The 14,599-nt window shown below is 38.7% G+C and overlaps 1 protein-coding gene across 2 annotated transcripts in view; it reads right to left on the bottom strand.

Moving 5' to 3' along the window:
* Nucleotides 1–11,222: 11,222 nt before the first annotated feature.
* The window catches only part of ADTRP (androgen dependent TFPI regulating protein), a 39,961-nt gene continuing 36,584 nt past the window's right edge, over nt 11,223–14,599 (bottom strand). For both annotated transcript variants that reach the window (XM_063451719.1, XM_063451720.1), the window contains 2 exons: nt 13,005–13,156; nt 11,223–12,172 (listed from right to left, as the gene is read on the bottom strand). In XM_063451719.1, coding sequence (XP_063307789.1) covers nt 12,141–12,172; nt 13,005–13,156 — 184 coding nt within the window. In that variant the 3' untranslated portion in view covers nt 11,223–12,140. The remainder of the gene's footprint in view (nt 12,173–13,004; nt 13,157–14,599) is intronic.

Below are 14,599 nucleotides of genomic sequence, written 5' to 3'. Positions count from 1 at the left end.
CTACACACAAAAGTACACCTGCATTTAAGCCAACAATACACACAAGTACACCACTGCATTCCAATGACAACAATAAATACAAATACGCCACTACATACACAAATATACTTTCTACAAAACATGCTTACATTAAAATGCACATACTGTACACAAATACAACTCTGCAAGTATGGGCAAATGGTAGATCCCCAGCTGGCACAGCATCGTTGGAGTTGCATGACAGATGGGTATCTACGTTTTGTCCACTCTTGCACTAGAAAACGGGCCAACGTTTCTTGTACCAGGGTCCTCTCCACATTAGTTTTGGCACTGATTGAACCAACATGCTTATTTTAAGGGGATGTGTTTGTCATTGGTGATGACACAGAAGAACCCTCTGTCCTCACACCTTTCCCAATTATTTTTCCAAGTCTGGTCCTGGCTATTGATGCCACCCAGTGAGGGTTCATGCTCTGGCATTCTTTAAATCCTTCATGTATCTTCTCGTTCCAATAAGCCTTTAATTTCCTGCCCTGCCATGTCGTCTTGACTCCTTTTTTCTCCAGTTCCCTATTTCTTCTGCAGCATTTTTCCCTTCTCATCGTAACTTGCACATATCTCCAGTCTCCATTTTATTTCAAGCTCAATTATTTCATGCCAAGCAACTCCCACAGTCCACTTGCATCTATAGCCCTCTCTTTCATCTCCAGTAGCAACCACGTCTTATTTTCGGTTCAGCAATTGCAATTTTATACCACCCAATTTAGTCGCCAGCTTATCATCTCATCCCACATTAATCCTTATATTTTTACACTCAGAGTTTCAAGCTTGCACATTTCATTGCTGTTTACTTATCTTGTCTACTATCCCTAACATAAAAAAACAACTAAACCAACAACATCAATCCAGAGCCAACTGGAGATTATAACAATAAGTAACGCTTCATTTGGCAAAAAAAAAAAAACATTTATATGACCCTGCCATCTTGGAGAATAATCTCTGAACTGTAATAGTTTAACTTCTAAAGTCAAATAATCACAACGACTTAAAAATGGAATTGTTAGGTTTACAAGCATGCTTATAATGGTGCAGTAAAGACTCTCTAAGATGGTAGGGGATATAAATATTCCTGCCAATTGAAGAACTCTTGACATTGTTGAACGTTCCAGCCAATCAGCAGTTGAGGCTAGGTTGATTATATATTTTTTTATTGGTGGCAGGTTATATTCATATGTGGTCTTTTATTACTATGTATTTTTTTGTTTTTTTTTCAATAAGTTACATCAGTTCATGGTTTTGTATCACCGAGAATAAGAATTTTAGGAACTTCAGTGTTTAAATACTTAATTGACTAGTGTTCTGACTCTTGGTTAGTAGGACCTTGTGCGTGGTTACCCGATTCATAGTCATTAGAACATAAATTGGCCAGGGACAAAAACATCATCTATGGTATTTGTAGCCAAGTTTCTATAGTTTCCAAGGGATCCATTTTGCCATGGTTGGAGGTTTTTTTTTTTTTTTGTGGTATTGCTTTAACTCCAGTTAGTTAACTGTGTTATGATGTAGAACAGTGTTGACAGAACAAATTCAGACTCTAGTTATAAAATTCATCCTATATTTGAAAGTTTTTTTTGTTGGATATTTGGTCTAATTTGTGTTCCTCCTGGTGAATAATTTTCTAAAGAAATAAAAATATTCCCGACTGACTGTTTATTAAATAGACCCAGAGATCAAATATTCACTTCATCTCTCTCTCTCTCTCTCTCTCTCTCTCTCTCTCTCTCTCTCTCTGAGTGTACAATAATTTTAATAATATCCGAATGAAGATTATTCTTTGTTTAGAATGAAACATTTGCCAAGGGAATCTCATAAACTGTATATTTTGCAGTTGCATTATGATTGAATAACAAAAAAGCAAAACAGAAAATTCAGTAACAAGGATAGCAAGATAGCAGATGGTGTATTTAGAATATAGAATAAATCTAACAACAAAATAAGGAATTTGAAGTATTTGTTGGGATATAATTCTAGAAATAAGGTCACGTACTTCTTCAGCAGATTTATAAGGGATATAAAGCAGAAGAAAACAAAAACGGATTGTTTTGTATAAAACGCATGCATATGAACAATGTTCTTATTTTGGATCAAGCAACCTCCTGTGGTGGATGCTGTCCTATATAATTTGCCAAACCACAGGCTTCTAGGTTTAACGCTGTGAAAATAACACCATCTTACTTTTAAGAATTTTAAACAAGTACAATTTCAGTAGATAGAGTGGCTTAATCTGTTTAATAATAATGCAAAAAGTTTAGAAAAAAATGCATTTTAGTATAAGAAGTTGTTTTGTTTAAACAATTCACATTTTTGAAGGAAATATCTTTTACTATGTTAAAGGGATACTCCAAACTCTTTAAGCACATTAACATGCTGAAGTGCTTTATATTTGAAGAGCGTATTCTTTTATTTTCATTTTACAAAAAGTGCAGATTTCAATCAAATTTGGTACATTTATAAATTAATCTTGTTACACTCCCTGGCTGCCAATCAGGCAACCGGTCCTGTTAAGTCCTAGGAGTCTAGCTCAGTTAAGAAATTGATCAGAGCACCTGCCATGCAAAGATTTCTCATTGAGCAGCACTGGGAAGGCTGTGATTGGACAGCGACAGAATGTCTAGACTGGGGACAAAGGTGAGAGCTTGCAAAAGCTGATGACAAATCTGGAACTTTTTTTTTTTTTTTTGCAGTGCATTAGATTTTAACAGACAAGCTTAAGGTACCCCAACGGCAATCCTCAGGCATAGCATCACGCATACCATTTGGGGAATTGAGAAGGCATGCACAATTTTATAACAGAAAATAACACGATTTAACAGTAGAGTCAGGTTAGATATAGCATAATGAAGAATAGTAAAACAAGCATTTGAAGTTTGTCAGTGGCGAGATAGCAGAGTTGTTACAGGTTACTCAAACTGATGACATTAGTAGTCTTACTAAGAGATGCTATCTCTTAGTAAGACTTAACGTTTATGTTATGTTATGCTCGTGTAGAATACTGCAAAGCATGCTAATCCTAGCATGTGGGCTGTCCATAACATAAAGATTAGGCATACAAAAATGGAGCCGACACAGGAGGGGGCCCGGCGGCTTGCCCTTTATGCCGCCGGGTGCGAGGCCTCTGCGCTCAGTCTGCCCTGGGGGAGAGCCAGTCTTCAGTGACTGAAGTGTCTCGCGATCTCCAGCCAATCAGAGCGTTACCGCGGGTTGCCGCGGGAGATCACAAGACATTTACCATGTGGTCTCCAGTCTGCATCTGACGGAGCTGCAGACTGGAGAGCCCACAGGACCACCAAGGAGCCAGCCAGGACACTGGATCACCAGGGTCAGAATGAGCCCACCGGACCTCCAGGGAAAAAGGTAAATTTAATCCCCCCTGTCACTCCCTCTCACCCTGTCACCCCCCTCACCCTGTCACCCCCTCTCAGCCTGCCACCCGCCCTCACCCTGTCACCTCACCCTGTCCCCCCCCTCACCCTGCCACCTCACCCTGTCATCCCCTCTCACCTTGCCACCTCACCTCTCACTCTGTCACCCCCCTCGTACTCTGTCATCCCCTCACCCTTTCACCTTACTCGGCCCCCCCACCAGTCACCAACCTGTCACCCTCCTCTCACCCTACCACCCCACCTATCACTCGCCTCTCACCCTGCCACCCCACCTGTCACCCCCTCACCCTTTCACCCCCTCTCACGCTGCCACCCCACCTGTCACCCCCTCACCCTGTCATTCCCCTGATCCTGTAACCCCCTCTCACCCTGCCACCACACCTGTCACCCCCTCACCCTGTAACCCCCTCTCACACTGCCACCCCCTCTCACCCTGTCACCCCCTCTCACCCTGTCACCCCCTCTTACTCTGTCACGCCACCTCTCACCCTGTCACCCCCCTCACCCTGTCACCCCCTCTCACCCTGCCACCCCACTGTCACCCCCTCACCCTGTCATCCCCCCTGATCCTGTCACCCCCTCTCACCCTGCCACTCCACCTGTCACCCCCTCACTCTGTAACCCCCTCTCACACTGCCACCCCCTCTCACCCTGTCACCCCCTCTTACTCTGTCACCCCACCTCTCACCCTGTCACCCCCACCTCTCACCCTGTCACCCCCCTCACCCTGCCACCCCCTCTCACCCTGCCACCCCACTTTCACCCCCTCTTACTCTGTCACCCCACCTCTCACCCTTTCACCCCACTTCTCTTTCTGTCAATCCCCCTATTACTCTGTCACCTACCATGTGACCCCCACACTATGTCACCTCCCCTTACTCTGTCACCTCACCTTGTCACTCCCCACACACTATGTCACCCCATTCTCAGCCTGTCACCCCACCTCACACTGTGTCACCCCCTAACACTAGGTCACCCCTCTAACACTATGTCACCAACCTGTCTGCCTGTCATCCCCTAACCCTATGTCACCCCCTCTCACCCTGTCACCCCCACACTCTGTCACCCTCCTCTCTCTCACTCTGTCATCCCCCTCTCACTCTGTCACCCCCTCACACTCTGTCACCCCCTCACACTATGTCACCCTCCCTCTCATTCTGTCACCCCCATCACAGTATGTCACCCTCCCTTTCACTCTGTCACCCCCTCTCACACTAGCTCTCCCCCCCTCACACTAGGTCACCCCCTCTCACAGTAGGTCACCCCCTCACACACTAGGTCACCCCCCACACACTGTCATCCCCCTCTGAGTATGTCACCCTCCCTCTCACACGGTCACCCCCCTCTCAGTATGTCACTCCCCTTCACTCTGTCACCCACCCTGTGACCCCCACACTATGTCACCCCCTTACTGTCGAAACGTGGTGTGGTTCTTGGGTCCAATATAAATTGCCTATCGTTTGGAACAATTTGGAGTGCCTGGATTATTTTCTACAACCCCCTCACACTCTGTCACCCCCATCACACTATGTCACCAACCCTCTTACTCTCTCACCGACCCTCTTACTCAATCACCCCCTCTTACTCTGTCACTCTCCCTCTCACTCTGTCACTCACCTCTCACTCTGTCACCCCCTCTCACTCTGTCACCCCCTCTGTCTCCTTCCTCTTACTCCCTCACACCCCTTACACTAATGTAACCGTCTCACACTAATGTCACCCCCCTCTCACACTAATGTCACCCCCTCTTACTCTGTCACTCCCTCTTATTCAGTCACCCCTATTTACTCTGTCACCACCCCTAACACTATGCCAACCCCTCACTCTATGTCACACTGTTACCTCTCTCCGCACACACTGTCACAACTCTTGGCGCACACTGTCACCACTCTCGGCGCCCACTATCACCCCTCAATACACATTGTCACTGACTATCCCTCCAAACACACGGGCAACACTCTCCGCACACACGGGCAACACTCTCTGCACGTTGGCACCTCCCTTCATACACACTGTTAACCTCAATACACTGTCACCCCCCTCCATACACTCTGGACCCTCCTGCTCTTTTACACTCACCCTGCCACGGTTACCCCTTTACTCACCCTGTCACCCCCTGAAGGCAATCATTCTACACACTGTCATAAAGCATAGCTCCGCCATAAACTCAGTGCCAAAGACCACAGGCAGTACACAAACATACACATGCTCAGAGAAACATACATACATATACAAGGATGCTCACTGCCAGACACACACTCTCAGGCACACACAGGTAGACAATGCAACGATGTATACAAAGACTAGCTCTCTATATCCAGTACTGCAAGCTCCCCATTCAATATATCTACAGTTTCTTATATACACACAATTTAACTGCTACTTTTTTCAATAATAGTGTTAGTGGGGGCCTCGCCAAGTCTAAGGCCTCGCCAAGTCTAGAGCCGCCACTGAGTATTGTGTAATATTTATTTCAAACACAGAATATAAAGTGGACACACAAAACAAAAAATAGATTTTTATTTTGTATGAAGATACTTCAAATATTAAAAGAAGTCACAAAACTATATACTAGCATGTTCTTTTCATTGATCAATACAGAAAACCCCACTCATTTGGTCTCATAATTACAAATCTATCTCTCTATCACAATACAGCACAGTTTTAGCCTTAAATCTTACTAAATATTCTTCATCACTGTACCTTACCCATTCTACCATCACCATGAAATGTTTTCATATAAAGTTTTTGTTTATATGTTTTACCCCCCACCCCAGTGCTAATACATCAAGAACTATACTGCATCCAACAATGTCTTATTAAGCGCCAACTCTATAAAAAAAGTTACTGTTTCCAAAGATGTATGTCTTCCAACCTTCCTCAAGATGCAGCCTATATAAAGCTTATGCAGACATTTTTAATAAATGCAGAGATGATTTAAAATTGACAGTCCTCGTATACAATGCCGCCAAATGCCTTAATTACTTACTTTATTAACTTTACAAAGTACTGGAGAACAGGATAAAAGTTGACTTGTAAGAGCAAGGAGGAACCATTTATATTTGAGTGAAAACGTAAGAACTCCTACTTGTGAAAAATAAACTGATTACATATTCTTATATGATATTATTCTCCCCAATGACATTGCAGTAGAATAATTAGTTCACTTCAGTATTACCCTAATCATTCGTTTTCTAATACAGCCTCATATTATGACATTTTATCTAAATAGTTCTAATTTTCCTATTGTATGAACTATAACATAAAGAATAGATAATTGCTAGTTACCAGCTTGTTGAATGCACCACTAAACCAATTCTTTGTATACAAGCACACTGTTTGTGGGTGGAATGTTCATTCATTAATTCGTTCTGTTTTGTAGAACACGCAATTGTCACTGCTAAAAATATATCCTTGTAGAGAGCTGTATGGCCTTATTAAGAAAATCAATAGCATTTTTAGCTATGCTTGGTACAATTTCTCATTAGTCAAGCAATCCTAACTAAAAATGATTTATTTTCCTGTTTTTTTGACACGCTGACCAATGGTTAAAAGCACAATGTCACGAAAAAGTATTTCTGTCGTTTGTTTTATTCATTTGGTCCATAGTATCAATAATGATGGCAAAGAAATGAGTTCTCTAAAATGTACAGTAATTATATTGATGCTTTGAAAATCTATGAGCTCGGAAAATAGATGCCATAGGAAACACCAAAGTAATATGTAGACAAGTCTCTTCTTATGTCAGGGACTGAATTCTGCCCATTACTATCTATTTAAACTGGCGGAGTATATCAAAACAGCCAATGATTATTATACTGTAGCTGTTTTATAGACAGCATCTAAGTATTTGACACAAGCTGTATGATCGCTGTGCTCATTAGACAACATTTAGCAAAACAGGGTCAATATTTAGCTACTTTAGAAATCTAGTCTTGTATATCCTTCATTATAGTATGTCTAGGAGGGATGTTCAACTATTCAGTAATACATCACCCATGATATGTCTTTGAAATACATATATAATTTCAGCAAAACCCAGGCAGCATCGCTAAAGGCTGTGTTTTTATCTCAGCCAGATATACGAATACAAAAAAACAAGTCTTGCGCTTAAGCTTCAATCACTCCTGGAGCGGCAGCAATGACCATAGTACACAGCAGCCCCAATACAAAGAAATAAGTTTACCTGCGCTCTTCCCAAATCTCTATGCATATTTAAACAAATAGAGGTCATTTAGTTTCTCAAATGGTCATGAGAGACCTTAGCCCACCTGCCACGTCAAGGCAAACCTCTCAGGTGGGTCCTACACTAACCTTTCCCCTTGCTTCCTTGAGCTTCTGGCAAAGATATCTCTAATGAGAGAGAAAAAGGGTTTTTTTTTATATACACCACTAAATGCTTATTAACCCCTACTAAAAATCACATGGGATGGGCGGCAGCATTGTAACATAGCTGTGTGATACAAAAGTGAATACAAATACAAAAAGAAAAAGTCCTGTGCTCAAACTCCCATCACTCCTGGGCGGCAGCAACGTCCATCAGCCCCAATACATACAATAAAAACCAAACAAAAAAGTTACCTGCGCTCTTCCCAAATCCCTATGCATATTTAATTAAATGGAGGTTATATATACGAATATTCACAATATGAAGATTTGAAACTGGAAAAAGTAACTATAGTTCAAAAGTTGACACATGTAGATTTTAAAAGGTTTGTAAAAATTATTCAGAATTTCAGCTCCGACCTTGAAAATACCTCTCTTCTAAAAGGTAAAGAAAATCAAAATGCTTACCGTATTCAAATATCCCCGTATAGACTTACTGTCTATCAGTGTGCTTTTGCTATTGAAACTACAGCTATTGCAGTTTTAGACAATAAAACATTTACTATATAACTGAATATTGTATAGTTATTTGTCTACATATCAAACTCTCTCCAACTTACCTGTCTTCTTAATTTTGACACTATTTATAAATTATTCTATAAAGATATAAAGGTGTAACTGTCAATCAGGAAGAGTGTCAAGAACATACTGAGAAAAATATTGTTGTAAGCACAAAACAGATAATGTTATGTACAAATATTTTATTTTAAAAAAGGTTTTGAAACTTCTTGGCCACTAGAAACTACCAAACCTACATACAGTTATTCACGCATTCCATAAATATATATATATTTTTTAAAACACTGTCTTAGTAATGTCATAGATGAAACGTAGACTAGATAAATGTCATGGGAACCAGTGATTCTGTTTCTGTGAAAAATTTAAAATAATATAATATGACGGTTCATGCGTGTGAATCACTTTTTACTCAGAATGTTTCTGCTTGCAATTACTATCACAGGGAGGATGAAGCAAAATAGATGGGGCCATCTATTTCACGCAATGTTTTATGTCTATACCAACTCGTAGGCAAAACGTAAAATAATAAGTAAAAGACTGTGACTGATGATAAAACCAAAGACTTATTTCAACCATTTTTTTCTTCAAGATAGACCTATGCACACCTCAAGTATTCTACAAGTCCTAACAGCATTCTTACATTGTGGGGGCTTCCCGATGTGACATGAAACACAAAAACAGTCTCCCAAGTAAATGTTTTATGTAAACCTGGGGTGTCCATCCTTGGCCCTTCACTTGTTTGCTTACGAGTACGTGAGATTTATGTAAATGTAGTCCTACAACATTTGAAGAGCAAATAAAGGATACTCCTGATATCACTATGGCAACAAACCAGATGTGAAATAAAAGCAGCTTTCCATATGACATACATAAACACCACAGAGTCTAGTTTTAATGTAACAAGGGTAGGGACATTAACATTGGTGGAAATATTCTTTGCTCACTACACATTATGTTTTTTATTATTTCACAACAGCAGGAGGCAGCCTCTCTATTGCATACCCATATGTTGCACTAACACGAAAACACTTTTAGGAACTAGTATGGTCCCGCTTTGTTCTATGGGGTGCCAGAAAAAATGAAATAAGAAAAATAATACATATATTTTACGTTCATTTATATATTTAATATTTAATTATCTAAATAAATTATCTTGAGACTGACACCCCAAACAACCTAAAAAACCTAATGCTACTTTGTTGTATATCAATACCTTAAATGCAAATAATATGAGGAAGCCAAAGTGTGGGGAAAAACTCGCCATTTCGCCCATCGTCATCACGCTGGATGGAAGCCATACTTCCCAGAAGAGTACCTGGTTCACTGATTTATCAGAAGCTGGCTTTTGACCAGAGAACCATAAGGGAAGCAGAACTGGAGGGGTATAGAGCCTAAAGAGGGTTTATCCAACTGCTGCTGTTTTGAATCAGTTAAATTGGGCCCATTGCACTTTAATAGAACTTGAAGTACATGTCACTTTATGTAATGCACTTTTGTTTGAAGCACATTAGCACATATGCCCTTTCATATGGTTGATGCTACAGCTGATATATATTAACCCCTTAAGGACAGCGGGCGTTCTATGCCGTCCTTGGGGACCCGGCTCTAAACGCCGGAGGGTGGCATAGAACGCACAAGCCGTCCAATGTACTTACCCGGGACTCCCTGGGATCCCCCTGCTTCCAATCTGGCCCTCCTGGTCCATGTGATCGTGAGGTCCTTGTGAGGACCTCACGATCACATGGACGGCATAGCCGTCCACAGAATTGCCAGCAGGGGGACTGCCTGGAATGGCATGTAGTCCCCCTGCTGGCTGTAAAATGAATAAATAAGGATTAAAACAGTGTAAAATTAAATAATATATACTTAGATAATATATATATATATATAAGTATATATATGCATTTACACATACACACACATACACATACACTGTCTAAGTGTATTTTAATATTAATATATATATAATTATATATATATATATATATGTTAATATCAAAATACACATAGAATAATATTGATTAAATATATATAATTATAATTATATATATTTATATATAATGTAAAAAAATAAATATGTAAATACATTAAAAAATAAAAATGATAAATGATAAAAATGAAATAATTAAAAAAAATATATGTGTTATTTCGTTCTAACTGTATTGTGATATTAATATATATTCATAAGTATATACGTATATATCAAACTATATATACACCGATATATATATATAAATAAAAATTATTAAAAATTTTGATGTAGTTTTGTGTTAAGACTGTTAATACACGTTTGAAAAATCCAAGTGAGTGCTCCTGTTTCTACCTTTATATATATATATATATATATATATATATATATATATATATATATATATATCTTATTTATTTTAGAATGGACAGAAAAAATGACAGTACATAGCTAGCGTGGTAATAGCTTAACAATATTTGATTGTTCATCTTCTCGCTTATCTAATTTTTACAATGGTAATAGAGAGGTCTCCTCTGCCAATGCATTTTAATTCCTAACCTAAGTGGCCCTTCTCATCCACAGCTTTTGTGAGAGGCAGATATATTTTAATAATATTTATTCAACTTCTTCTAAAATGTTATAATACTGAGTTTAATATTTATTTTTCATGGAATACTAATGCATAACATTAATGCAACCTAATGCTTTGTAGCAGTGTGAGTCTATACTATTCTATTTACCTACCAACTACATGCATGACCCTTAAAATGATACAGTTATTCACTGGAATATAATTTCAGTAATAATTACTGCAAGAGGTGCTGCAGGCAAAAATAATGTGATTTGTATGGAAATCAAACCTCTAAAGATTTCAACATTCAGCTTGGGTTCATACTGGATTCCCAAAGAAATTCAAACTAGTCAAATTAAATTATTTAATACGTGTTTAATTTATTTTCATAAACCTATTTTTGTAGGTTTTTTGGAAATACTCAGATATTAAACACTTGTATATACTCAGATATGAAAAAAAAAATATGAATGTTCTCATCTCAGTGAGAGCTATACATAGCATTGCAAGTTTGATATTCTCCTTATTAATCCACTTGTGCTAAATTACTCATTATTCCCATTGTACCATTAATTGGGCACACACCTATGTAGTCACCTCAATTTGTCCTTTGATGACGGGGAGGAGAGTAGATTACATTTTTCCCTAAAGACAGGTAACAATTATTCATAAACCATAGGTTGCACAGTCATATCGGTAGAACATTTGAGAATGTTACCCCTAGCATATAGTGAAGCCATGAGTGTGTTTCTGATACCTTTTTATGGATTCTCTAAAATAAGACCTACCCAGATAAAGTCCCCTAAAATATTAGAAGCATTAGATACTTTGTGTCAAATTCACATGGTAATTTATTTTTTTAAATAAAGTAAGGCATGTGGTCCTGCACATTTATTATGGAGTTTGTGGCTTAGATCCTTCAACCCTCATCCACATTTGTTGCACTATTACCTTTTACATAACCCAAACAATGGGAAAGCTGTTTATTTCAGACTACCTTTGTAATAAAACTCTAAATTCTCTATCTAAGGTTGAGTGATAAGTAGATGGTAAATATATTGTGATATTTGACTTCTCTAGGTAATGTTGCATGCAAAAATCCTGAAGGTTTTATTGGAATCTATCATAACATTTGAAAATATATACCATATGTTCACAAAATATTGTTCATCGTTGGTCATAAATTGACGACTTTCAATGTAATGGAGTGAGACCGATATACATTTCAGAATGTTTCATACACTTCATGGGCGAAGTACAAACCAGGGAACGCTTATATATTCTTTTTTCTTTCTTCCTCTCCTCCTTCAATGTAAATAGAAATATCTTTGTCAAAAATAATAAAAGCAAATCTTTTCAGTGAAGTAATTGGTCTTGCCAAACAGGGACATTTTGCAACATTTTTTTATTTGCTTAATTTGTCATAAAATGTGCATGTTGAGTTGTCAAATGACTTTCATATACAGGTGGTCCTCACTTTACGACCTACCTATTTTATGACAGCTCACACGACCAGCTCTCTAGCATGGGGATTCAAGGAATATATCTACGTTCAGGTGAATTTCCCTGAACATAGACAAGCACACCAGAGCCGGGAAACCCTCTAATCTATGTTTGGGGAAATGTCCTCGAACATAGAAAAACGCACCAGAGCCGGGAATCCATCTAATTTATGTTCAGGAAACATTCCCTGAACATAGATTTGAGGGATTTCTTGCTCTGCTGCGCTTGTCTATGTTCGGGAAAATTTCCCCGAACGTAGACCTGAATTTGGGTGCATGCTCTGTAGTGCATCCTCACTTACCGACCAATTTGTTTTACGACCGGGTTGTAAGAATGGAACCCAGTCGGTAAGTGAGGAGTAGCTGTACACACTTTGCTTGATCAAATAAGAAATATTAGGAAACAGATGTCTACATTTGTAAATATTCTTTCGTCTATGTATCAGTATTTAAAATGTCATATACTGTTAGCTGAGCATTCAGGCTGGAGATATATATTATATATATATATATATATATATATATATATATATATATATATATATACACACATATACACATATATACATATAGGTGTATGGACATTAACATATCTTTCACACACAATATCAAACTAACCTACACAAAAAACTTACCCCAGATAACATAATTGAGAGTATCTCCAGTAATGTAGATTAATGCAGCAAGTGCTTGGCTACCTAAAAGAAACACTACAAATCCAAGTGGACTAAGTAATCCAAGAAAAGGATAAACCCACTTGCCATCAACAAAATAAATCCACATAATCCTAGAAAAGAAACAGAAATCATTTATTTTTTTATAAATAAGTATTAGTTTAAATTATATTTCAATGTGTATTAAAAGGACACTATAGTCACCAAACAACTTTAGCTTAATAAAGTATTTAAAAGTTAAATTACTTACATTCCATGTAAAGTGAGATCTAATATTTACCCTTCATTTATTGCACAGTCTGTTTTAATTTAGAATTTCTTATCTCCTGCACTGTTAATACAGTTCTGCTTACTTGCAGAAGCCTTCTGTATGAAAATAAAACAGTTGTTTTCATGCAGGCTGTGTGAGCCAAAGCCTTGGGAGGTATGGCTAGGGCTGCATCAACATAAACAAGTTTGCTTTCTCCTCCTGATTTGTAATATTTTGCTCCGTCTTTGCCTTGTCTGAATTGTCATGTCCGAAAGTATTGTGGTTGGCTGAAATCATAAATTCTGATTATGTCAGCCAAGGAGGCGGACTGGGGCAGAGCCAAACACAGCGCTGGACAATAAGGTGAGTTTTCTAAATTTTATATAGTGGTGTAAGTTCCTGAGAAGTTACAGTTACACTTTAAATAATGCAGTGATCCTAGTTTAAGTACACATATTTTTGGAAGTCCGAACAGATAAAATATTAGGTCAAAGAAGCAATTTTTGCAATATTCATACTGTTTTCTGTGAATCAGCCCATATCCTTGGAGCAAATGGAGTAACAATTACCACCCTGCTCATTTCAGAGGGGTAACAATCTGAAGGCCCACTGGATCACCAATTGCAAATAGAAATACAATTTTGAATATTTTTTTTTCTAATAAGTGCAATAGTAAGTAAATTACATTGAAGTGACATTAAATGGTAAATGTCTCTCTATACACCAAACCACTTTTGTTTAATAAGGTAGTTTTGGTGTATAGATCCTATCCCAGCTAAATAATTTGTAAATCCACTGCTAGTTTGGAGTCAAATTACTTTATGCAACCATAGCTACACCTCTCCAGCCTTACTTCACACATCCTGTAAACATATTTCCATTTCTTATGTCCACCAGAGTGTTTGTTTAAGAACTTGCAAGGGTGCGAGGGCCCTTATTATCTCCCTGCTCAGAGTTGTGAAGCAGCTAATGCCATCATAAAGGCCAACCTCCAGAGCGAATAGGGAGGGGGGGAGCATGACTGCTGCCCTGAGGGATTGGCATAGCAACCAAAAGGATACAGTTGGTTTTACAGTTGGAAGCAGGGAATTCTGGGAAAATTACCAGACTACTGGTGAACAATGCTGAGGGCGCCTGGCAGTGTCTTTCCCCACCCACCCTCCCCAATGGTTCTGTTCTAGAATTGTTGTTTGGTGTTGTATTTTTATTTTATTTTGTCACAGCTGCGGGTTTCCTGGGCCTGCAAGTTTGGTAAATGAATAATGCCTGGACGGGCTTTTTTTTAGTTGATGACGAAGGACAGGCT

Source organism: Pelobates fuscus, chromosome 4 (assembly GCF_036172605.1).
Source record: "Pelobates fuscus isolate aPelFus1 chromosome 4, aPelFus1.pri, whole genome shotgun sequence".
NCBI classification, from domain to species: Eukaryota; Metazoa; Chordata; class Amphibia; order Anura; family Pelobatidae; genus Pelobates; species Pelobates fuscus.
Note: the sequence above shows the minus strand (reverse complement) of the source record. Positions and strands in the feature narration are given on the sequence as shown.